Source organism: Molothrus aeneus, chromosome 2 (genome assembly GCF_037042795.1).
Source record: "Molothrus aeneus isolate 106 chromosome 2, BPBGC_Maene_1.0, whole genome shotgun sequence".
Classification (NCBI taxonomy): domain Eukaryota; kingdom Metazoa; phylum Chordata; class Aves; order Passeriformes; family Icteridae; genus Molothrus; species Molothrus aeneus.
In genome coordinates, this window is record NC_089647.1 from 26,777,032 (window position 1) to 26,803,738 (window position 26,707).

Below are 26,707 nucleotides of genomic sequence, written 5' to 3' on the forward strand. Positions count from 1 at the left end.
ATATACATATGTACATATTATAGATCTATCTAGACAGGGAGAGACTTATACATGCACATGATGTGGAGAAAGTATATAGCAAGTAAAATGGGATTCAAACTCTGTCCAGTATTAAACAGTCACTTTTTCTGTGTTGGTAAGAGTAGCAGGGATGTCTTCACTGAAAAAAAAATCCTCAGTTCTTAAAAAAATCCTAAAACAAAAACAAAAAAAAGAGGGAGAGCTACATTCACCAAAACCAGGAAATATTTAAGTATAAGTCATTGTGACTGTTATGTTTTTGTTTAAATGCAGAAAATGGATGGGCTAGAGTTCTCAGTTGCTTGTTGAATTTGGCCCCAAATACGCATCTAAAGACTCTTCTGAAGAAAAACAAACAAATATTTTATAATAACTTTTTAAAGTCATGTCCTCATTAAAAAAAAAAAAAACCAACCTTTTTTATCTGTCTCAGGGTAGTCAAAATGTAATTGAAGAAAAGGAAAATGTTAGATCTCCAGTTTGGCAAATCCCTTTTTCAAGGAACTCAATCACTGTCTTATTCCTATTCTTTCCTTATTAAATCAGGATGCATTTTGAGCCAACAATTTGAACTGGGAATCCTGATATGTTTAATTGCTCCACAAACTCTGCAAGCTAAGCCTCAAGCTTGATTCCTCCGCCCTCATGAAGGAGAAATTACTGCTTCTATTCCCCTGTTTGTTGTTAAGATATTTAAGAGTAAAGGGGCTTTTTCACAGTATCTTAGACAAAGAGGAAACATAGTTCAGGAATTTCTGGGGTTTTTTCCCACAAAATGTCCCTTTATAAATGGGTATCTCGACTGTAATTCATTGTGCATTGAAAAAAAAAAAAAAAACAAAAAACCTCATGACCTCTGTTCTATTTCACAGAATTCTACTTTTATTATTTCTTCATTCTTCATTTAGGGTTTACCCTGTACTGAGATTTGATTTCCTTCTCAAATATCAATGACTGTTCTTTTGAATTTATAATTAAATTATATCAAACTCAGACCACAAGTAAAATAATGACAAATCCTGGTTGAAGTCCCCTTATGACAGAGATATCAGGGAAGAGTTAGGAGCATTTGGCCTGCTTTGCTAAAGGGGCAATTCTGGCACATGCATTGAAGATCACGTCTTAGTGTGTGCAGGGGAAAAGACCTCAGCCAACCACAGTGTGAAGAGTTGGTGTGAATGATGTACCACTCATGCAGGGTGACTGACCAGCAACAGCTTCAAAATGTTGCTCTTTGTACAGCTGCAGTGTCCCGAGCCCCTGGATGTGAATTGATGCTCTGCTGTGCTGTTAAATGTGAGCAAAGGGCAGCACTGGGCTGTCCCCAGGAGTCACCAGTCAAGGTACGTGCAGTGAGCCAAGTGCCACCCATGAATCACCTCCTGCTTTGGGAACAGAGCTGGGCACACACCTTCACTCACGGGAGAAAAGTCACGACTCAGGCAGGTCAAAAATAATACAACTATGAATGTGGAATAAAGAAAAAAAGGAAGCAGAAATGGGCGGAGAGAAAACTGAAAAGGAAATGCTTATTTTTCAGGGAAAAAATGCAGAACAAATATTAAGCACTTCATTAGATGACCATAATAATAAGTTTTTTCTTCCCATTTGTCTGCACAGCAAACATCATTGTAAATGGTACAGCAAATAGCAACTGTCTGAGATGTAATTATTTATATTTTAATTCATGACTGTCAAGCATCCTCATGAATACTCACTCAGTAATTCTTTGAATATTCACAAATCAAATGATTGAGGATCAGTTCACAAACACATATTCTCATTCAACTGCAAATAATTGCAACAAGAAACCTTTGCTACTATACATAATTCTTCATTTAAGTTCGGGGGTCCTAGCCAGAATGGCATTTCAAAAAACTTCTGTTGCTGTGCAGAAAAGCTGGTCCTTCCTCTTTCCAGCCATGCCTCCAGGAAAAACACACAAAATAAACAATATAACAAGTACAAATTTGGTGTAGAGGGGGAAGACTAAATTATCTGAAGTACTTGATTATTATAAATTTAGTTTAATTATGACCCTAACAATCAGAAATGTGCTATGTGTAATTTAATTAGCAATTAGAAATTGCCTCTAGGTATACCTATGGAATAAATAACTACACTCACTGTGATAATGTTTAACATATTCTCTCTGGCACATAAAAAACTTCTGTATGTTGATAATTTAAATATTAATACTATCAAGCACTGAAATATATTATGTTTATATTCAATGGAAATCCATAATGTTCAGCCAATGCAACTGCACAATAAAATAGGCTGAACCTCATGTATAACGTCTACTGATTATAAAAAGGACAAAGACCTCAATAAAGTAGTAAAAGTTGCAAACAGGATTTTAAATATTATTTTTAAAACTCCTGTGAAGCTGACTATAAGAGAAATTATTTCCTCTAGGAGAGTCTTTTTAATTTTTTCCTGAAATTCCTAATGTTTTGCATTAAATCATGGAGGAACAAAGACCATGGGAAGAAACCCTGCTCTTTTTCATGACAGCTACTACTTAACTGAGACATATTCCCTTTCCTCTCTCTTACATATCTGAAGTACACCAAATTATTACATTTACTCACATAATGTCCTAAGTTGTCTTCAGAAACCATTATGAATAGTATATTTCATCTATAGGAACCATGCTATTCATTATTCTGGGGAAAAAAAATAAAAACAACACAGGAAGGTACCCAGATGCAGGGAGAAAGCCTGAAAATAGTTTCTAATTTCTCCTCATGCTGAGAGCAGCTGGTGGGTAGGAAATGAAGCCCTGAACCTCTCCCTTTCCCACCTCATGCTCCTCTTCCTTCCCAACAGTGATCCCTCTCTGTTTTCTATCAGTTTTCTGGTTTTCTACTCCTTTGCCACTGTTAACTCATCTCTTCCTGATTTCAGCATCATTTCATTCCCAGGAGGATAATGTACACCCATGAAACATGGACACAATGGTGACTCTCTTCATTCCCTTGTCCCAGCCAAGTGAGCCCCTCGGAAGGATTCAGGACATGCAGCCCTCATCCAGCCAAGCTCCAGCACTATTATTCTTGATTTGCTGTTTTTCTGCCATTTCTCAGCCCAAGGACAAGTCAGCACCTACAGAAGCCCGTGGACATTCCAGTGCTCCAGGTGTCTGAGAGCACAACCAGGAGCAGGGCATCTGGCACTGCAACAGAACAGAGACAAAAAATGTCCCAGACATTTTCCATCCTCCTTTGGGGCTGAACCACTTTTCTATGGAAGTCTGTGACCATACTGGATTACTTTCTTTTGTGCCCTGTATGTACTCAATCCAACCTCTTTTCATTTTTTTCTAATTCAATTATTCCAGCATTACCCTGGACGAATGATGCTCAGCACCTTAATGTAACTTGAGCAAATGCTCTTAATAACCAGCCAATTCACTATTGAATCTTTCATTCTGAGAAGCAGACTGAGGTGGTTTTTTTATTTTTGTCCTGAAGTTGCATTTTACGGCTATATTTTCACAAAAGCTATTAATTATTGTGCATTTCTGTAACAGCACACTGCTAGACACTTCCATAGCTGCCCTCCCTTTCCCCAGCTCAGGCACAATTTCCTGAGTGATGGAGCAAACAGAATTGCACTGTACAGAATAATCCAGGGAGTCTCTAATGAGGCAGTGTGGGCTTTCTGCCGCTCTGTCAGCGTCGCAGGACTTGCGTAACAGCACAGTGATGTTGCAGTTTATGTGGTAACACTCCAAGCCCTGGAGTGAATAATGTGACTGCCTTGCCACTAGGCACATAGAGACTTTGCTAGGCTTGTTTGATGGTAAATGAAAACTTTTTTTTTTTATTTGCTCCAAAGAGCTTGGCACAGGAAACCCCTAAATCCTACGATAATAAATCTTCTATTTATCTTTTAAATTCCAGAGCAAAATAAAAACTATTAAGCACCCACAGCCATGGACTGAATTCTGTATTTTCATAGCTTGCTACAATCTTCTGGCATAAAAAGATTAAGCTTTATGAAGCAAAAAAATAACTCTTCAGTGTAAAAATAACAGCCTTGTTGCCTTGTATGGAGCACTGTATTCTTGTATTACACAACTAAATGCCAGGAGCACTTAGAAATTACAAAGATAGGCACAATCCAGAAACCTGCAGCAGATCCAACCTGATTGTTTTCACGCTATCAAGCATTTGCACTAAATCTGAAGAGCGAACATGATCAAGCTATAGCATAAAATGATCACCGAGGTATTAACCTCACTGTCATGACTATTAAACTCTACAGACTGACATGGTATTGAAGAAGAAGAAAAAGGAATCCCCCCCAAATTATTTGAATCCCAGCTGTTGCACTGAGGAGTAGCCTACTTTCTCCTATCACCTCCTGTTTAGGGTGTCTCAGAGCAAAAATCAAGGGAGAGGTTAAGATCTCCATGGCAATTACACATTCCTAACACCACTGAAAATAAGGTCACAGAAGTTACACCCTTGAAAATCAGCACCATATAATCCTTTGAAGTGCAGATACTTGGCATGTCAAAGAAGCAGGTCCTCCTTTAGCAGAGCTTCCACACAGCCTTCACACTAGGATGCATCAACTAAAGATTTAGTATTGCCAGTCCCAATTCCTGAGTGCCATTTAATTACAAGTTAAGGCAGCAGCAGAGTCCAGCACAACCTGAAGGCTGAAGTTTGCTTTTTAAAAAGCCAGTGGGAATGTTTCCATTAAGTCTGAGAGGGTATAAGTTCTGCTTCCACTGTTTTTTCACCCTGGTGAGACAGGCTGCCTAAAGCACAATTAAAATTCATTTGCATTTTTTCTGTGCAAAGTGCAAAGCTGAAAGAGGGTGCTGACAGGGCAGAACAAGGATAATTTCTTCAACAAAGAAAGTAATTCTTGTAAAAGTCATTAAATACGTTTACAATAGCACCTATGAACATTTAATAATTGACCTTTCAATAGAATTCTTAGAGCAGGATTGAGGAAAATCCAGTGTGGCGATTAGGTGAAAAATAAAAAAATCTATCTGTGAATCCCCATCTAGTCCCAAGCTTCCTTCTTCCTCACTAAACTCAGCTTTACAGAACTGATCTACAGGCATTTCAGGGGTAAACCAAGAAGAACCTATTTTTAAAGCCTCCCTAAGCTACACATCATATGCAGCATGCATTTCTAAATGTTACAACATGCTCTCATATTTTCTCTGCACAGCCATCCACACTGATGCTGGTATCATGAGAAAGAAGCACTTCTGATATCTTACTTAGGGATATTGCTATTACTAGAGAAGCTTCTTAAGAAGTCTATGATGCACAGTTCTTCACTCTTATTAAAAGTAAAGGCACTTCAATGTCTTAAATTTTCTCCTTGGTTTTGGGGGAGATTTCTGATCAGGGAGTTCTCTACTTCCTGAAGCTCCTAAAAGCTGAAGCTTGGGTTTGTTAATTCATTGGTCATGGAAAGATGTCAGTGTTAGCCAAGAGTGCATCCAGCCCCTGAGTGAAATCAAAGAACTGTAAGTCATTCATAACTCTTCTGTGTGCCCTGGCCCACAGATTTTAAAACAATTTTTGCTGTGGCTGCCTTCATATAAATGTGCTGATTATTAATATGATTTGGGTCAGCTTTTAACCAGTTGGTTAAGTACTCTTTAGAAACTCTAAATTGATTCTTTCAAAGGTGGTTTGCAATAATTTCTTCCCAAGCTCCTTTCCAAGAGCTACACATGTAGACATAGTTGGAAATGTCCATTTAACAATACTGGAAGATTTCTTTCCCAAAAAAGCAAAAGCCTTGAGAAGAATAAACAGGTGCAGTGGCAGTGAAGTGAAGCCATCCACTATGACAGGCACTGAGTTCTATCATGCAACTGAACTCCTTTTTTAATTGTATATATATCATTAACCAAGAAAATCCAGCTTAGAAGAAATGAAAATTTCATTAAATCCTGCAGAATTTGCCAAAGACCTGTGGCTTCTAGAAAAAGAAAAAATGGGAAGCAGTTTTGAGTGTCCAAATGCTTGGTTTGAGTATTATATAAATAAAAATGCCTTATTCTTTATTTGCTAATTCATTCTGTGATCTATTTTAAAACTACGTTTTAATTAATCAAAACAAGGAGGCTTGGGATCTATTTCTAAAATGGTTGCATAACTTAAAAACATTAGGTAGTCTGATGATACAAAAAATAAATACTTAAAGACTGGCCAAACCCTAAGTTTTCCTGATTCTCCATTAAATAATTTTTTTAAAAGCTTTTACTAAACTAAATGTAAGTGAATCCTCACCATCTTCACTTTTTTTTTGTGCTGAGTCCCAAAATGAAAATCCTCCTCAGACTTCCTCCGTTGCTGTGAATGAGCGTGTGCCGGCCCAAGCCACTCACTAGGTGAAACCTCCCCTCTGACAGCTGCACTTGCAAACACACAGCCAACAGTGGAGAGCCCACTGCCACAGGGGTCTGACTCAGACTATCCTCTCACCATCTGCACAACACTCTAAGATCAATGGCTCAATTAAGCAAATGGTATATGGAAATATTACTGTAAATATTACTGTAACAAGTGCTTTTATCACTTCTGGGATTGATTTACTGATTCATTGTTTTCTGACCCTGAAGAATATGCAATTAAAAGATGCCCCCAGGATGCAAATTGCTACAAGAATTTCAATTGGCACACATTTCTTCTCAGTTTCAAAAATTCTCAATGTGCTTTCAAAGATATTTCAATTTAATTTTGCCATACCACGATGTTATCTCTCCCTAGCACTTCTCACCAGAGCATACTACAGCTTTTAACACAGGAAATGCAAGGGGGTTGTATTTTGAGACAGCAGATGTTTCGCAGGTGTAAAAGTTGCAATCATACCTTATTTTCAACAATACTGGAAATAAGCAGCAGAAAGCTACACCTTTGGGGTTTTTTCCCACTGAAAAAAAGGCTCAGCATTGCTGCACAGTACCGTCTATCTGAGGAAACTGTAGTTCGCCTAAAAAAATACAGAAGCAAAATCTTTCAATGTCCTGCTATGCAGAGCTGCTCTGGACAGGATTAGGAACTGGAGAACTGGGAAGATCCCACTTGCCTGCATTTTCCCTGCACCCAGGTGCCCATGGCTGCTCTTCCCAAAGGAGCCACTCAGCTCCCGGGCTGACAGGCACTGCCCACATGTCTGTATACCCACAATGCCTTTTCTGCCAGGATTCAAACAGAAGGTCCCATCCCATTACTGCCAACTAATTGCACTGTTTTAAGATGATATCAGAGAGCTAAGAATTAGCACAAAATCCTGAAACTCCATCAACGGGCATTAGCACACTCAGCCTCTCTGGGAAACTCTTTCAATCTCTGAAACATTGTCAAGTTTAGAAAATTAAAGTTTCTTTCACTGAATTTGATTTTGCATCACCAGGGTAAACTACAGATCTCAATAGGGACACTTGGGGTGATTTAAATCACACCTGAAGGGATTTTACTAATTTTACAAAAAAGGACAATGTAAATGCCATCTGATTGCATCTCAATACATTCAGGAATTTTTTCAGTTCTCTCAGACTGGTTTTAGTGCATTATTTAAACTATTTTAACCTTATTAATCTAGATCAGAAGGCAGAAAAAAGAAACTCTGAAAAAAAAAGAAATGTTGGTCTTTGAAGACCTAAGACTGCAAGTAAAGATTCATTCAAGAATCCAACGGATTACAAAAGGAACAGCTATCTGCGTGAATAGAAGTGACTCAAATGGCACCGACTGTGCTGTAAAACAATGTAAATGCTCTTTCCTGAATGCAGTGCTCTTGGAAGGCATCTTTCAGCTTTTCCATCTGAGAAAAGCATCAGTTTTCGTTAAAGACAGACACAGATAAAGCAGGACAATTCTGCCTGAGGAGAGGCTAACTGGGCTGATATTTGATATAAGTGCTCGGTCCCAAATGGGAGGAGGGAGAAGTGATTGATGGTTCGTAAGGAACTATTTGACTTTTGCTTGTAACAGAAGCTTTTTGGATTCTCCCAAAGTTCTTGTCGAAGACAAGAAACATCTTTTGAAACAGCAGCTTTCCCCTTACCAGCAGATGGGATAAACCTGTGTAAAAAATGCTGCAGCTTTAAAATACATATAAAAGAAAGGAAGAAATTGCTTGACACACCACCCTTTTCCCAACGCTCTGCTGTTCTTTAAGGTTTGCCTCTATTATTACCTGCCCTCTTAATACAGTGTGAGTAATTCGCCTCTCTGCAGGAGGAGGTTCACAAACCCAGCAGCAGGAGTTCCCCAGTTCAGTAAGGCACATATTACCACAGGAACAAATCCTTCTCACTCTCTGTTTCCTCAGGCTCCAAGGTCAGAGGTATATGAACTTGACTAAGACAACCCTTTCCCGAGCCCCCACAGGACTCGGCTCTCCTGGCTCTCGTCTGGACAACTCCATCTGCCTCCTGCAATTGTCTCCTCTGGGAAAGATGAGAGTATTAGCTCTGCTGCTGGGGTATGGGGGAATAGAGGTATTAGGAGGGGCAGATTTTTGCATTTCCTTCCATCGTGTACACAAGGGAGCAACGGAACTGAGCTCCGTATCCGTCTTAAAGAGGCAAACTGATGATCCAACAGGTGGAATGAATTCATCCAATCCCAGTCACACACAAATTCGTTAGAAAGACTTCTCATCAATAACACCAGTCCCACGGCAAGGCAAAGCTGACACTCTCTTGTCTTACATCTCGTTGCCACAGAGCATTGCTCGTCCACGAGCTTCAAGGAACATGCAAAGGACTATGTATGCCAATATGCTCTACCTAGGGAAAGAGACGAGAAAAATTGCTCTGCTAGCTCTTGAAATCCTAGCCCCATCCACCGAGCACTCAAACAAAAGCTGAAGTGAGAAACCGAACAAAGTCACTCCCTCTTCACGGGTTTAACAGCCACTGATCGTGGAACGGACTTCATCAATATAAGCATTCAAAAGCAAGGGTATTAAAAAATAAAATAAAATAAAGGAAGTAGAAGGGTCAATGGCATTTTGTCCTGCTCTTAAAATCTCTTTACCTCTCCGGAGGGTGGGCGGGCTGTGTGGCTCCCGCACCCTCGCCGGCGGAGAGGGTTTGCCCGTGGGTAAGGAGGAGCAGGAACCCCGCGGCGGAGCGGGATTGGGATGGACATCGATGCAACCTCCCGGGAGACACAGGAGAGCAACACGCCGCGCTAAAAGAGCTGAAGGTTTTACTCTTGTCAGCCACTGAAGGCTTTGTCAAACTCTCGGATCTTAATCTTACGGATAAGCACATGTAATAAACACATTGTAGGTCTTAAAATGTGTGCCTTGTGTTTTCTCTCTTTGCAGAGGCTCGCAGTAGTTCGCCAGTGTAGATTCAGATAAACACAAGGAACGAATAACTAAACTCTCAAAAATGCCTTGCTTTCTTTTGTTTAATTTGTTGTTTGGGGGTTGTTTGTTTGTTTTCGGGTGGTTTTGGGCTTTTTAACCGGTAGGTGCACTTTTAATATATGAAACCAAAAATACCGGTGGGATGGACGTGTGCTACAAAGACTGCACTAGCAGAAAAAATTCGTTTACAAAATGGCTTGTGTATTTCCACGCGAGAAAAAGGACGGTCCCAAAGCCGAAAAAGTCTATCTAGCCGCCTTTTGTTCTGCCTCTGAAGCGCTTGTGCTCGTCTCGCCGTGAAGAGACCCTGACCGCCTGAAGGAGCAAGCCGTATTCTTGTGAAGGCAAACGCGTCCACGGAAACACGTTCCCACCCACACTCCAAAAAAATTTTAAAAGTCTTAAACTTTCGGCAAGGAAAGAAGCGCGCTCGGCTCTGCCTCGGTCTGTCCCTGCGCCCTTGGGGTGGCCGACGAATGCCACGGCCGTAAAGGACAGTAAACAATATATTCATCAAGGGAGGCAACGCCTGGGGCCCCCGTGACCTTTCCGCTGCTCAGGTTAAATCTATAAATACCCAGAAGACATCCGAGCCCATTGTTTTGCTGCCCTCTGAAACCGAACCTGCCAAGGGGACGGAGGGGCGTCCCGCCACCCTCCTCCTCCTCCTCCTCCTCCTCCTCCTCCTTTGGCCTGTCGGTGGCGAGAGCCGAGTGCCGGAGGAGGATGCGGGAGCGCGGCCGTGGGCGGCGGCGGAGCAGCGGGAGAGGCTTCCTGGAGCCCCCGGGCGAGCTCTGCCTGCCCCGGCCCGGCGCTCCCGAGTGCACGGGGTGGGAAAGAGAAGGTGAGAGCCGCTGTAATCCTGGATTCCTTTTCACAACTTGTGGTTGAACCCGCACATGATTAAAATCCAGGTTTATCCCCCTTTTAAATGAGTCTCGTAAAAAAAGCACATTAACTCTGGCGACAAAATTCGTGGCTGAGACATAAATAACTCGGATGCTCGGGAGATGTTCCTTACAAACCTGGGGGATTTATCCGCTTGCTTTCCTCCCCTTTGCCTACGCCACAGCCCGACCCGTCACCTCCCAGCTTGTCACCTCGCTTCTCCCGGGAGGATGCGGCCCCGGAGGGAGGGCAGGTCTCTCGGGAGACTCGGTCTCGCCAATATCGTCACCGAAGAGTTTGGGCACGGCTGTAAGATGGCACGTCAGGGGTCAGGGATTCCGCCAAACGGGGAAAAAGGCAGCGCTGCCTCCCAGGCACTGCGGCTTGTGCGCATCCAGCACAGAGCCGCACCGACGCGGGGGCTGAAGCGGGGCCGCTCCGCCGCCTCCCCCCTCACCCCTGCCGCAGGACGTGTCCCGCGCTTGGGAGAGAAATCCTCATACTCGCCTTTTGCACGCAAAATATCTGGGAAAAGGAGAGCAAATCCTTACTCTGTTTGTGGCCGCGTTTAACTCCCCGCACTAAATAGTTTTCAGACCCTCCCGCGCTGAAATGGAGGCAATTTAGGCGAAAAGATCGATAAATGGGGTTAGACCGATGTAGGTTATCCCACGAAAATCAGGACATAATTTCCTAGCGTGAACTGTACGACTTGCGGCCTCCCCGCAAGCACCCCCGTCCCAACAGTACCGCAGCAGAGGGAACAGCCCGTCGCTGCTCGGGGGCAGCGGCTTTGAGTGTTGAACCTTTGGGACGCTATAAAAATTCCCTTTTCCAATTCTTTTTTCTATATCGCTGGAGATTTGGCAAGTTTAAAACACGTTAGGTGTAAAGTTTGTTCTTAATTAGGTCTTGTAAAGATGGAATTCGGTGGTCATTATAGAGCCGCTAATCAATTTTCACCCAGCAGCAAAAGTACACCGCCGAGGAATTAGGTTTAATGAAGTGACTGTGCAAATTACAGTCGCGGACTTTATTTAAAGTCTATCAACCTCCTAAAAATGATTTCTCAAACTGTTCTTGATTTCCTTTGCTTTATGAAAAACATCACGTTTACTTTCTGAGGTTTCAGGCACTAGCAGCCATTCTCTCCCGCTCTCCAATCTGGCGCATGGAGAGTTTTCCAATTTTCCAATTCGAATTAACTGAGAAATAAGCAAATTAAACTTTGAGACTGTATAAAAACATAACATGCGGCTAAAAAAATATGAAAAACTGTTCTAAAAAAAAGAAAAACAGTTAAAAAAGGGGGGGGGAGGGAAGAAAAAAAAAAGAAGACTGATGCACAGATTCTCTCTCTTATTAGAAAGCGGTTTTTTGTCTATGATCATGTAATTATTCCTTTGAACGGGGAAGCCTCTGAAGCCGTAGCCTATTTTTTGACTGGTTGATCGCTGCTGTCCCCTCTCCTTTATGCCCGTCCTTCCGTTGAGAGAGACGACCCTGGCAGCAAATATTACCTACTTCTCCTTAGGACCCGCACCGAGAAAGGCTGCTGCTGTTAAAAGCAAATAGAAATGCAGTTCCTTGAGGACGTAGGGGGGCGAGGTCTTCATGGTCTTTAGCTCCCTTCAAAAACACTTTAAATATTATTTTTTACAGCAAATATTTTTAATACCTCGATCTAAAATTCTTTCTCTTTTTTTTCGCCTCCTTTTGTTTTTGTTTTGTTGGTTTGGGGTTTTTACTCTTAGTTTTGGGCAGCTTATGCTAATTGATAGCTCAGGGAACGTCACGCAAAATAAATAAAAACGAAATTTAAAAGGTGCTCCAAATGCAGCGGAATGGACTTGGCAGGAGAGGAGGATATTTCTATCCTTTTTCTTAGGGCTGCGCAAAGAAATCGTTTGACCTTTTTGCCCCATCTGAGCACTAAAAGCAAAGAGAAATCACCTAAAATTCTCTTTTTCCCCACACGACGACTGTGAGAGCGGGGCCTCTCCCTCCGTCCCTTGTTAAGGCCCTGGGGAACGGGGCGCGGGGATGGCGAGAAGGGCGCGGGGACAGCTCGGGGAGCGAGGCCCGGCGCGATTTCACCCCCGGGATCGCCGCGGATGCGCGGCTGCGTTTGCGGAGCCCTCGCTTTAGGCCGGAGAGGAGCGGCCGGAGAGACAGGGAGAACTCGGGAGACCGAGGGTTTGGCTTGAGCCAAATGAGAGCTGCGAGCTACCGGATTCCTTTTAAATAAAAACAAAAAACGAGAATTTAAAGCCCGAAGTACACCAGGACACCAGCAGGGAAGTGTTGTGCTCCCTGTCCCCTAACCCCGTCTCGCCGGCCTTGGGGCCGCGGGCCCGGCGCTGCTCCATACGCGGCTCCCGGGAGGAGCCAGGCTCAGGAGCGGGGCTGGACTCCTCGCAGTGCCCCTTACCCGCTGAGCTCCTTTTCCCTGCCGGGAGTGTTTTCCCTTCGGAGAGGGAAGGGAGCCCTCCGTGCCCCCCGCGCTTCCGCCGCGGCTTGTGCGCTCCGTGCCGGGAGCGGAGCGAGGCCGCGCCGGCCGGAAGCCAGCGGGTCCGGTCCCGGGGGAAGGATCCCGAGCTGCGGCAGCACACAGCGGGTCTCCATCGCTCCGAAGAGCTGGCGACCCCCTCCCCAGAGCAGCGCTGATCCTGGATGCCTACATCCTCCTCCTACACTGACGCCTCTGCTTAGGGCGTCACTGTTTCCGAGGGGAGTACGCGGGGGTGACTCGGAAAAGAGGAGAGGGGTGCATCTCGCACCCCACTCCTTTGCCCCCGAGCCACCCGGCAACTCCAACTCGGGGCTCGGGAAACTGGAGCAAAACGAAACGCCTGTCCCGAGACACCCGGGAAGGACTATCGCGATCGGCAGGCACGGAGGGAGTGGAAGGAGAGAGGGTTAAAAAGGAAGCAGAGGGGACACGCCGTCCCTCGCGGGAGATCATGGAGCTATGTGGGGGGGAAAGAGACACAGCGAGTGAGAGAAAGTTCCCGTAAACTGAAAGGAAAAAACCAACCAAACAATTAAAAAACCCACAAAAAACAACAACAGGAAAAAAAAAAAAAAAAGAAAGAAAAAATAATCTCCCCAAAATTCCCGCTTTTTTTCTGTACTCCCAGTCTCGGATGTTTTCCGGGACGCGCTGCCCGGCGGGCAGCTCCCGACAGGACTCAGGGAGAGAAGCTGGGAGGGAGCGGGGCAGGAGGGGGGGTTGCGAAGAGAAAGGAGTCGCACTAACCAGGGTTGAGGTCCAGGCACTGAGTCGGGTCTTCATTGTCCCCCAGCTGGCCATTGGGGCTGAGGCTTTCCATGGACAAATCCAGCCCCTTGTCCTCCCAGTCTCGCAGTTTCCTCTTTTTATTTGTCCCGATCAAGGCTTCTACCGAGAAAGCGTGCGCTCGGGAGCTGAGGGCCACCGCCGATCTTCGCCTCTCACTCATCTTATCCCCCAGCCCAGACCCCTGGGCACAGGAGAGACCAGTGGCTGGGAGCGCACAGCTCGGGGACCAGAGGCAGAGCCTCTCGCCTCTTTCTCCCCCCCCCACCCCTCCCCAGCTGCACCCCCAGAAGAACCAGCCCTCAGTCTCCTGAAGGCACTACATGAGGCTGCAGATACTCCGCAGGCAGAGCCAGGAGGGTGTGCTCAGCCCAGGTCCCAGCACTTGCTCAGAGGGGCTGCAGCAGGCTGGATTTCTTTTTTTTTTTTTTTTTTTTCTTCTCCCCTTTCCTTCTGTCTCTCTCTGATTGATCCAAACTTCTGGGATTTTTTTTTTCTCCAAGAGTTAGGCAGGCTGCGTGCGCCTGTCAGGAAAAAAAAAAAAAAAAAAAAAAAAAAAAAAGGGGGAAAAAAAATGTCCCCGGCCAATAGGAGGGAGAGCTCGGGAGAGACCCAAAAGCTGCGACCCAATGGGGAGAGGAGGGAGACTCGGGCTTGAGGGAGAGGAATTTTGGCCATCTGAGTCCTGGAACACCGGCCGGGAGAATTAACTGTTTGAAGAACGGAGAGCCAGTAGGAAACCCATAACTCTAAACACAGAGAGGTAACAACTCCCGCACATCTCTGCGCCGCACCCAGGCTTCCCAAACGCTGCTGCTGGCTAATCCCCACGCAAAGCACCCGAGAGGTGCTTTACCGCCCAGCGGCGCCGGGTGACGGGGTGTTTTTAAAACTTCATTTATACCATGTATTACTTGCCCTTGCCGGCGGAATCGGTGTTTGGCAGAAGCAGAAGCAACGTCTCGAGGGGGTTGAAATTTCACTTCAAAACGATGCGTGTCCGTGGAGCGGCGGGGCTGAGCGGGCGGCGTGGGCTGGCAGGGAGACCCAGACACCCCCGGGCGTGGGGAGCGCCTTCTCTTTGGGAAGGGATTTTTATCTAGATAAAAATAATTTTTTCCCTTTCCCGCTCCTTTTTGTCACGCTAGCTACAGCGAAAACAAAGCCGCTAGGTACAAATCCCGGCTGCTTGCCTGGATAATATTCAGCATTTTATTTCTGCTCTCTTGTTCACTCTGCCCCGACATCCGGCCGGCTGAGGCGGGCCCGCAGCTGCTCCCACGCCCCTCGGTCACGCGTGGCGCGGGGGGGCTCGCAGTGAAAAGCAGCAAGGGCGGCTTTTGAGAAGGTGACAGAAGCGTGTGTTTTCATTAGCTGGTGGGACCCCGGAAAAATAGGTGAAGTCAAGCGAAACACTGTACACGGAAAATACAGCGGGGAAAGACGCGGGGGGTTAATTCGACACAAGTTCAAAATAAAATATAAATAATTATAAAGTACGAGAGGGGATTAGCCTGGACCGAGCCGTGGTGGAAAAGCAGGCAAGGAGACACACAAATTTTCAGGAAGGGATTATTTTTGTCCGTTGCTTCTCAGCTGCTCCCCGGAGGTGCAGAGCTGTTTAGGGCAGTTTTTTCACAGACGATTTTTTTCCTATGGGGCTGGAAACAAGTGAAAGGGGCACTTGTGGGAGCCTAAAGGGAAAAGGCACTTCCTTTTGCTCCGAGAGAATCCATAGTGCCCACGTCGGCGGTACGGCGGAGCCCTTCAGCCCGCTCTCCCCGGCCTAAAGCGCCGACTGACAACTGCCCGCCGGGGTTCCCACGCACGGAAACGGATTTCAGATTAAAAAAGGGAAAGAAGCCATTTCTTCGGAAATCCCGGCTAAACCCTGTTATCTAGGCCGAGGAGCAGGTTTTGTACGTCTCCATCACCCGCCCTGCAGCCCTCATCCCCCTCCCCGTGGTGCACCTCCCCCTCCCCTCCAGTGCACCTCCTTGACAGGTCACTCTCCGCGGGCACAGCGGCGCTGCCACACGGGATGGGTGTCGTGCATTCCCCACCCTGCACTGCCCGCTCCCCGGCCTCGCGGGGAGCCGTGCCGGGCAGGAGTAGCAACAAGAAAGGAGCGACCGAGGCCGGGGCTTGGAGGAAGGCGACAGCGGGAGCGGGGACTCGGAGGAGGGCACACGTGTTTCCAGCGGGTCCCCCAGCTGTGTGTCTTTTCCCAGGCGAAGGAATGTCTCAAAAAAAAAAAAAATCCCCCCCCGCAAAACCCCATCAAAACAATTCTTTTCCCTCTTTCCGAAAGCCTCGGAAACACTTGTCTGGGATGCAGGCACCGAGGAAGGCTTTCAAAGAAGCTGGAGGGAGATTTTAGCAAAAGAGCCCAAGAAAACAGTGGATTATTTATAGCGGTTTAGTGAAAAGAAATGGTACTGGAAAGGCAGGGAGATTTAAGCGAATTTTGGGAACTGATGTAAGAACTCAGAAATACGTTTTCCAGAGCAGCAAGTGTGGTTTTACGGGTGGACGGTTTAAAGCAGCCCCGACCCCTTTTGGGTCTCTTACCTTGGGGCTCTCTCCTGTGCGAGCTGAGGTGTCCGAGCACTCCGCGCCCGGCTCTGGCAGCCGAGCACAGCCTCTGCAGCACCGACAAGAGACACAGCGCGCTTTCCAAGCCAATACGGCCCCTAATTGTGAAACCCCAGGGAGCAGACCCTTTCACCAGGGGCGGGAGAGCAGCTCCCCGCGGTCCCGGACACCGCTCCCGGCACCGCGGGGATGGATGGATGGATTCACGGCCCCGACGGCTGCTCCTCTCCCTCCTCCCTGGCCCTATCCCGGTGCCCGGGAGGTTTAGGACTGCTCGCCCTTCCTGTGCCCGTCCGCGCCGGGCGCTGCGAAAGCGGCAAGCACAAAGGCACCGCCGCTCCGCCGTGCGAGCGGGGAGAGAGGGCAGCCCCTGCAGCGACCTTGCGGCCCCACTGGATGTGGCGGGGGAAAGGGGAGGGATGAGGGGGGCGGGGGGCACAGAGAGCTGCCCCCTCGCAGGCTTCGCTGCCCCCTGCGCTGAGAAAGCTCACTCAGAGAAAACCCCGAGCCGGGGGACGGGAACTCGGCTGAGCCTTTGCACCGAGATAGATCTGGCAGAGGAAAACGCGGCCGCGCCGCCCGCACCCGGGCCCCGGGGCTCCCCTCGGCCGCAGCGGCACCGGGGCCGGGGTCCCCTCTCCCCACGGCGAGCGGCGCAAACCTCGAGTCTACCCGAGGCCTGGCCTTAATCTGGATTCAGATCCGACTCCGACCCCCGGCCGCCAGAGATGAATGCGTCCCTTTGCCTGGTCTTTATTCCAGACTCTTACTCGCAGGGGTAGCTCCCATTAAATCCAGGAAACTGCTCCCTGGAATAAAGTGGCAGGAGCAAGGGTCGCAGGGCCAGGCCTCGGGGTTTATAAAGAAATCATTCACTTCTGCTTTCCAGTTGTCGCAGAGCGAGCCTGAAAAATATTTGTTTATATATGGAAATATTTGGGGGGAAAAAAGAGAAATAAGGGGAGCCGGCTGCTGGGCGGGAGTGCTGTCCAGATGTGCTGTTTGCAGGGGCTGGGCCACTTTCAAACCCTTCTCCACAGCAAGAAAAACCTTTCCGGAGCTTTCCCCAGATCTAGCCCGTGGATTTATTGTTATTTCTCTTTTTTTAAAAAGTTAGTAATGGAAAACAACGTTAAAACCAGGCTGTCTGATAACGTGAGCGAGCGATTTGCTGGGCTTTAACACAGCGCCTATTATCTTTGAACGGATCGAGGATTTCGAGGCTGGCTCTCTAGAAAGAGGCAAGTTTAAAGCAAGCACAAGTCGCCGCTTGGAAACACGAGCGAGGTGATGTTCACGTGCTGCGCGGGGTCAGTTACTGTGACTGGGGAAAAAAAAATACGCCTGCAATTTATTTTTATGGTCTGCACAAACGGTATTGTTGCGTATATTAACTAATTCATAATTATACCCCTATTATGCTGTCGATTCGTTCCCCCTCCCATTCCCCCGGTTTTCTCAGGCTTTGAGAATTGAACCACCGCAAAATATTTACAGTCTCAAGTGTTTTTAAATGGGCTTTGTTTGTGTTTTACAGAATAAAAATCTCTATTAGTGTTTAAACAAACACCATGCCAGTCTCTTAAGCCTTCCAGATGTTTGCAATAAAATGTCAGGTTTTGCCTTTGGGACTCGAAATAAAATTTAACTACCTTCACCCTGTAATTATTCTCTTAGCTCTCCCTTCCTAAATTTATCTGCTTTCTATCAGGACAGAAAAAAAAAAATCCGATTATACACTTGGACTATAAAAAACAGCCACTACTTTCCCTCCATTTTACCAAAACTTCTCCCCTGTTTGTTTCGGCGCGTACATTATTTTTGTCTCTCCTGTTTTCGGGGCGGCAGAAGGAGACCAGGCAGAGCAGAGACGCATCGGCGCGTTTGCTGGGCTTAAGGCAACAAAATGCCCCTTGTCCCCGGGCCTCTCCCCCTATTCAGCCCCACGCCGGCCCCAGTGTTCCCGGTGGGGAGGAGAATCGGGAACTTAAAGTTGTCCCTGAACTTCCACTGGTTCCGGGCGTCACTTTTCTCCAGGCACCAGTGAGACCTGACTGCATTTCGGAGCCTCCCCGCAGAGCTGCTTGGAAATAGGCAATTATGATGAATAATTCACACAAAGCAGGTTCCCCTCGCAAACAAAGACCAAAGTCCTGGCTAGAGACCCTTCTGCCTTCTCAGCTGCTGACTTGGGACAACACAGGCAGGATTAAAAGCCATGCATTTCGTATTTACCACGCCAAACTTCAGAACAACCCGGGACGATAAGCGGGGCACTAGATGATCTCTCTCTTCATTTGCAGACTACAGACCCGCTTTGCCTGCTTGTCAGCAGGAGTTTCTGCCGCTTTCAGTCTCGCTGCTGGCGTGGAACCCGCAGATACACACGGGCGGGCTGCTCCGCTCCACGCTCCCTGCGCGCTGCAGCCGCCGGGCACAGCCTGGGGGCGCGCCCGCCCGGCGCACTCGGCTTCACACCCACGGGCGCCCCGGACCCAATCCCGGCCGCTCCTGCCGCCCCGCTTTTTTATAAGACATTTATTTTTCCTCCCTCTTCAGCAAATTTTCTCCCTGCCCTGTGCTGAGGTCTCCGCTGACAGGTGAATCCTCGTGGCTGCAGCTCTCGGATGGCGAGAGGCAGGAGGCAGCTCCAAGGAGGGCAGAGGATGGCAAGACCACCGGAAAGCAGGGCTGACCACCACTCCCCTCGCCCCCCCAAAAAAACCCTGTGCACCGCTTGGCTCCATGCGGAACAGAGGTGTCGAATCAGCCATGCCACCCGCCACATTACCTTCCTGACAGCCTTATTTGCACACACACACACTCACAGCCCCGAGGAGAGGCGGCAAAGCCAGCCAAAGCCGCTCACACAGGGTGCTGGTGCCGAGGAGAAGGTGCAGCTGGACTCCTGGGCTCCGCTGCCCCCCTGCGCCCCCCGACCTCATCCGCACCGGGTCGCTAAGGTTTCCTCTGGGCCTCCTTCTTCCTGCCCCTGCCCTGTTTGCAGGTGGACTCTGGAGTGGTGTTAGCCGGGGAGACGGGACCGAGAATGATTTCAAAGCGGTTCATAGGTCTGGGTTGGGTTGTTTGTTTGTTGGCTGACTTGGGTTTTGGGTTTGTTTGTTTTTTTCCCCAGTACATAAACTACCCTGAAGTAATTTCGGAGCTCTAGAGGGTTGAGACCTCGGGAGGAGCGGGGAAAAGCCGGCAGCGAGGCTGTATCTACACAAATTCCAGGACAAGAACTTTAATCAGATCCACTGTCAGAGTCAGGGCACAAGAGCTGGTCCCGAGAAGGTCGCCAAGCATCCGGCCAAGCATCTCCCGGAGGCCGAGGGGCTCAGCTCTGCCGTGGCTCGGCACTCCTATGACCCCAGATAGGGATGTGTGTGCCTCCCTTATCACCCCACTAGGAGCACCGGGAAAGCCCGGCCGGGATCAGGCGTGGGGCAGCCCACGCGCGAGTCTCGGCAGGAAGATTTTAGTCTGAAAGGTGATTGTTCTCTGCAGGAAGCCTGACTACTTTTCCATTGGAAAAGTTAAAGAAATCAGTTTAAAGCTGGTAGCAAACAGCTTTACACAGAGGAGCATTGAAGGGCTGCTTCTTTGCAGATAATTGCTGCTGTTATAATTTGGGATCGTTCAAGGGAGTTGACGTTTGGGGATTTGTTTCCTTTTTTGTTGTATTATTTTTCCAGCCCAAACGCAACTCTCGGCTCCCAAACCCACAGGACTGAGTGCAATCAGTGGGGAGATCTGGAGACACGGGGCCTATGGTACCTTGCAGCCGCCCCAGTCTGAGCTGTCCCCGGGGAGGAGGTGAGGGAGAAGCCAAGCGAGCTTTAACCTGCCCCGGTCCGGGCAGGACCCAGCCACGCTGCCCCTTGTCCTGCTTTTGTCCCTAAGCCTCACACACGCCGAAGAAATGGCGTTTCCCAGAAAACGCTGTGGGTCTTGCGCTTGTACAATAGTTCTCATACGGGGCGCTGCAGGCGGACAACCGGCCCCTTGTTACCGAGACAGGATCCTAAGCTTGCTTTTCCAGGGAGGAAAGCAGGAATGCGCACAGCATTTCAATGTGTGTTCGGTCAAAAAAATAAATATAGGGAGATTTTTTCTTCCCCTCTTCAAGGCACGGCTCTTTGAACCAAGAGACGTCTCTGCGCTCCCCTACCTCATACATGATGTGTTATACTGTAAACAATCCCGTTTGGGGCCGAACCTAAAACGAAGCAGACTTTAATGGGACTATTCAAAAGATCCTTGGCCGCCGGATGTAATCCTCCCACTATGGAAAACAGTGCTATCAGCGCTCTGCGCCACTGCAGAAGCAGGAGAGTGGTCCCCGGCCTCCTCACGAGCTACACTCGAGGCACAACCCGGGAACTTCAAACACGGCTCATTTTGACCCACGTGAAACACAAGTGCTGTGTGAGGAAGGCACGCCGGACACGAGGCTACAAGTCCCTCGAAAGTGGCCATGAACCACTGGACCCAGACCCGTGCCCTCATTTTGCATCTCAGACCTCTCCCGCTCTTGCCCCGCGCCTGGAATTCACCCAGATTTATTATTAAACAATATTTTATTAGCTTCTAATACTGTTTTTATTAGTTTCTAGTAACCAGAAAGCTGGCGGGGACTGGGCTCTCTCAGGACGAAATTTTGGGCTGGCGGGAGGAACTTCTCTTGGTATCTGTGGTCCCTTTTTTTGACGTGTGAGTTGCATACCTCGCAGGGATTTCTCCTGCCTGGAAGACAGAAACCTTGGAATCGAACGGAAGGCGACGAGCGATTACACCGTGGGATACCCCCTGATCCAGCTGAACCTTTATCCCTCTCTCAGCGCAGCTTTCTCGGCTCCCCACAGCTCATCCCGCTAATTCCCCGCAAAGCCGCAGAAACCTGCAGATATCCCCCCGCTCCCGTCTCGGTGCCGGCCGCATTCCTGTCGGGGTCGCGTTCTATCATGATTCTATAAGTGAAATTATCTTCTCTCTCCATCCCCTGGGGAGGCAGGACCAGGCAGCAGCGAGCCCGGCAGCGTGTGCCGAATTTCCCCCGCCGCAAGGCCTCTCTCCCTGCGGTGGGCTCGGCCCCTGCCGCTGCGGGCACGGAGTCGTCCCGGGTCAGGGAGCAGCGTGTGGCATACTCGGAGGAGGAGCCCGAGGGCCGCAATGCCGCCTCTCAGGCTCCCGCAGAACAATATTTTGAGGGGGCCGGACCGCGGGGGCATCTCCGCAGCAGGGAAGAGCGGAGCGCCCTGGCCAGCCGGAGCTAGGGCGGGCAGCCCCGGCAGCACTTCCCGAGGCTGCCCGGCGTGGGCGCAGCAATGGGAGGTTCTGTGCGAAAACAGCACGGAAAGCTCAGCCGTGACGGGCTCCGGCTTAGGGAAAAACAGTGCCGGGTCTCGCCTGGCACGGCCGGCCAGAGGGTAAGCTGGGAAAGCCAAATTCAGAGGGGACAGCAGCTCGCCCACGGGACAAGGCAACGAGGCAAATTGAGAGCGGGATCTGACAGTTCAGCACAGGTCGGGGCTTCCTCTCCTCTGGAATGAGCAGTCAGCGAGGGAGAGCCTCGCTGCAGGGCAGAGGGGTGTTCAGCCGCCTGCGTCCAGCCATTCTCTCGTGCGTGGGTGGCAGGAGGTTAAATAGGTACTCCTGGCTTTGGGCTGCAGTCAGGCGGGGCCAGCATGACGAGAACGGCCGCACAGCAACCAGACAAAGCCAGCCTGTGCCACACTGCAGCCGCGCTCGGGGAATAGGAGTTCTGCCTTTGGAAAACAAAAACACAATAGCAATTAAGCGCTCATCTGAGTATGACTGCTTGTTTGGCAGAGACTGACCGGAACCCGGAGGCTTTCCCCTTGCCAGCACACACATTCGCCCCCGTTTTCCTTCACCATCCGTGAGAGAGGCGTCCCGCCCAGAAAAGCTCTCCAGCTATCGGGACATAACTCAGGTTGTGTGCGCCCGCATATCGCCTGGGGAACGCGAGCGCCAGGGGGAACGAGTATGGCCTCTTCTAAAATAGCAGGGCCGAGTAATAGCCTCTGAGTCAAAAGTGCCTCCCTAGCAATCCTGACTGAAAGTTTTCTTCTTTACAGATGTTTTGTGGTATATTGGTCTATTTGTTAAGATCCCCCTGTGCCTTAGTAATCCTGCCCTGCCGCATTTTACTCACTTTGCGTTGATGTGGTTTATCCTCTTGCCTTTCAGGATTATAAAAATCTCTCCCCCTCCCTTCCTCTCTTTTCCCTCTACAGTCGGGTTTCAGAGAAATGTTGGTTAAACCTCATCTGCTGCTTTTTTTCTCTTGTGATGGCAAATTCGGCGTCATCTGTGGACTTGCCCAATGCAAACATTGCATTAAGAAGTATTTCAAGGCATTTTATTGTTGCTCTGCAGTGCTTTGATGTGGTCTATAGGCACCGATTGTTGATGTCTCCCTGCGACTCCTCAGTGTCAGCATCTGTCTCTTCTTCCTCCTCCCCTCGCATTTCTTCCCTTTTAAAAATAAGGGGTTTGAACAGTCGCGACAGATCCCACCACCTCACCCTCGAGTCACTCCGGCCCCATTTCCCACGGGAGGGACATTTCTAGCAGTGCGGGGCTGCCCCCTACCCTGGAGACCACAGATTTATTTCCCCGCCCGCAGGCAGCAGAGGGGGCGGCCGTGTGCCTGGCCGCCAGCTGGCATGTGTCCTGTCCCCCACGGGCACCTCGCCTCCCGCTGGCGTGTGCAGCTCTCCCCGGGGGAGCGGGGGAGGCACCGAGCAGCGCTCACCACGCAGCGGAGCGGGGACGGCGGCAGCACCGGAGCCTCCGCTCCCGGGGCAGCAGGGCGGTGACACGCCAGCCCGTGCGGGGAGCCACCCTGCGGGACGTGTCTCACCCGCTGCCTGGGCCCGCTCGCCAGCCACCGGTGGCTGGAGCCGTCCCGCCCCTTGGCAGCAGCGGGATCAGAGCCAGCCTTCTGCTGCCAGGGGCTCGCGTGGGTCCAGGCGGCCTTACAGCGAAATCCCGCTGGGATGCGGCTGCTGCGGAGCCGTTCCCACCGCGCTGGGGGAGGAGGGCGCAGCTCCCGCGCAATCCCAGCGGGGACCCGCCGGGCGTGGCAGAAGCAGAGCCCCGGTCGAGCTCTCTCCAGCGCGGGCACCCGAGGAGCTTTGCGAACATCCCCACTGGGTACGACGGGCTCCCGAGAGAGCCAATTCACACTTTGCGTGGTCTGTAGGGTCAGCTGCCTGATCCGGGTCCGTATCTTTGGAATGGAAAAGCCAGGCAGCGGCGGCAGGGATTGCCCAGCAAGGCAATCACCGGCAGTCAACGCCGCTGATCCAACACGGGCCTGCGTTTTCAGTGGAAGAGTGATGGGGTCGGTGTTTCTCGGGTCCACTGCACAAACACACTCCCCTTATCCTTCCTCCCATTTGATTTTCCTTAGCAAAATAAACTCCTGACCTCCGCACGGGTGGGTGTCTCCCGGGAGCCCAGCCATTAGGCAGGTGGCTGTGGCTCGGTCGGGGAGGGGGAGGCCCGAGGGAGGCAGCTGTCAGCCTGCTGCTTCCGTCCGGCCGATCTTAGCACTGTCCCTGCCATCACCGCGGGCCCGGCGGTGGCCGTGACCCTGGGGACAGGGATACCAGTCCAGGCTTCTCCGGGCGAGGAGGGAGCAGATGGGAGAGAGCCGCCGCGGTGGACTCAGGCAACGGGTGGGGTTGGCTTTGGTAACTCCAGCCTATGCATCGTATCCCTGAGCTGGGAGCGTCGCAACAGACGCGAGGCTCCTGGTTTTATATGGGGCAACTAATTTTGGAGGAACGCTCAAAGAGGGTTGGCCATGCACCAGTGAAAGCAGAGGGCACTCATACGCCCGAGAGGCAGACACTGATCTCTTCTCTGTGGTGACCAGTGACAAGACCCGAGGTAACGGCCTGAAGCTGTGTCAGGGTATGTTTAGGTTGGGTATCAGGAAAAAGCTCTTCACCCAGAGGGTGGTTGGGCACTGACTGGAACGGTCTACCCAGAGAAATGGTCACAACACCAAGCCTGACAGAGTTCAGGATGCGTTTGGACAGCGTTCTCAGGCACGTGGTGTGATTCATGCGGCTGCCGTGTGCAGGGCCAGGAATTGGACTTCGATGATCCTTGCAACTCAGTATATTAAATGGTTCTGTGATCTCCCTCCTGCTCTGACGAAATTGGGTCGGGACCATTTGCCAAGCCGTGTCCTGGCCCTCGCCACGGCTCCAGCCGCAGTTTTTAATAGCTCCTGGGCTCCTTGCAACTCGATGTGTGCGCGCCTCTCTCCGTAGCATCGCGCCCCTCTGGCAGCCCCTGGCAAGCGCATGAAAGGGAGGCTCCCACCGCACGCTCACTCAGCCCCCTGTGCACTGGCACACTTCTCCCTTGGGAACGAGCGGGGATGTAAGATTAGCTCTGAGCAGATGTTCCGGTAACCAGGCTCGTCCGCAGAGAAAGCCCCGTCCTTCCCCGCAGCCTCATTCCTGCGCTCCCGGCGCTCTCCCGCTCGCTCCCGCCTCCCGGGCCTCCCCGCGCGGCCCGATGACCTCATCCCCGGCATGTTTGCCATTACGCTTTGAGTTACCCAACCATTTTTTTTAAAAATTAAAAAATATAAATTGCTGCTTTGTGAGATCAAAGTAACGATTTCTGGTGCATCTGGAAACTGGTGAAAAAAATTGGAGCAGCAACAGTTGCACAACTTCAAAGTGTTTTTTAACAATGATTTTTCTTCTTCCTCTCCTCCCCAATCTTTCAAGCATCAGATAAAGACAATGGGCTCCATGGCTGTTTTCCAAAGAAATAACCTGCCTAAAGTGCCGCACAAAATCTCAAGTAGACAGGAAACACCTTACACGGCTTTATTCTTTCGATCAAATAGAAATAGTGGGAGACTCGTCTTTCTACAAGCCCAAATCCCGTCGCTTCTAAACGGCCTCTGCGGACTGTATTGTAACGTGTAGGTAAACAAGTTTCAGGCGCGGGCTGCCACTAAGTCTTTATTCTTTTATAGAGGTTTCTAACAACGCAGCACATGCCCCGTATAACGCAGCAGCCGAATGTAACCCAATAACTCGCAGGGAAGGAGCAGAGGGCAGCGGCGAGGGAAGATTTCCCCAGCAGACACCCTCGGGCTGACAGGGGATGTAGTGGACGGAGAAAAGCAGGTACCAGGAGCGGCAGAGAAATTATTATTCCATGTATTAGTAGGATATGCCTGCCCTGGTACCCCAGTGATCGCGGATCCCAAGCAGGCAGGAGAGCGGGTGGGAAAACCACACTCTCCTCAAGCCCTGCTCTCTGCCGGGGTCACTCTTTTGGGCTCGGTGGCCCTCAGTGTCAGCTCTTTAGTGTTTGCAAAGAGAAGCACCAGGGTATTTTCCTTCCCCACTCTGTGTCCCTCAGGCCCCTCAGTCCTAGGCGTGGGGATAGTGCCCGCAGCGAAATGCTGAGGCCATAAAGGGCAAGGCCGCAGAGGCGGAGGCTCTAATGACTTCGACCCTGTGCTCCTGACCCAGTGCCTCCCCCACGTTTGTCCCTTTTGCCCCCTTAACTACTTCAGGACTGTGCCTTTGAACTTGAGCAGAGAAGAAACCCCCTTTGGCAGGGCGGTTTCCTGCAAAAGGGAAAAAGCCGACTGCGAGTCTTGCGTGTCAGGAGATGTATCTGGAGCTCCGGGAACAGAAACCTTCGCCAAGTTTTTAAAGTTAATGGACAAGCATAAGACAGCAAAGCGGGAGAAGGAATCACCCAGAGAGCCGCAGAAGAGAAATCTCAGCTCTTTGTCGTCTGCTCGGAAAAGCAAGAGAAGCCAGGTGTCCTCTGTCCACCAGCAAAAAAAGGCCAAGCTGGGTCGGCAGAAGCCAAAAAGCAGAGCACGGCCGGGGCAGGGGCTCTGGGCCTTTAGCTGCAGGTCTGGAGGCGATCCTTCCCCTCGCAGTGCCTGCTGCACCCGCGGTGGAGCTGAGCGAGTCCCAGCTCCGCTTCGCGGCCGCGGCCTCGCCCACCGCCTCCCCTGCCCGGGGGACCCCGGCCAAGGCCCCGCCGACAGATGTGACACCTTGGGGTCACATCTTCCCCCTCCGCCCTGACACCGGGCATGCGGGTCGGCCTGTGCAGGGTAGGCTTTACTGACCCTCTTTTATTGTAGCTGCATCTTCTCTGGTTTTCGCATCGGGTTTTTACTCCCTCTTTTGATTTTAAAATCACGGCTCGGGCGGACGCCGTCTAGCCGGTGTTATGCGATTAATTCTCTTTGCGGCTGCAAAGATTTGCAGGCTCCCCATTCCCTCTTTAGGTTTCACGACTGATCCCCGGCGAATTGGTTTCCAGGTCTGCACGCCGCGGCTTAAAAGAGACGCTTCAAAGGCCGCTTTTTCGTTTTAACGTCGGTATTGGAAAACAAATTTAGCAAACATTTCCCTCTCCCCGAGAGACCGTCACGGCGCACAAGTCCCAAAACCTCGCTGGAGAGAAGACACCTCGGCGGCACCACACAAAACGGGAAAA

The 26,707-nt window shown here is 49.9% G+C and overlaps 1 protein-coding gene across 1 annotated transcript in view; it reads right to left on the bottom strand.

The window, feature by feature from the left end:
- The window catches only part of TBX15 (T-box transcription factor 15), an 87,942-nt gene extending 74,200 nt beyond the window's left edge, over positions 1-13,742 (bottom strand). The window contains exon 1 of the mRNA XM_066569630.1: positions 13,541-13,742. Within this exon, the coding sequence (XP_066425727.1) occupies positions 13,541-13,742 (202 nt within the window). The remainder of the gene's footprint in view (positions 1-13,540) is intronic.
- Positions 13,743-26,707: the final 12,965 nt, after the last annotated feature.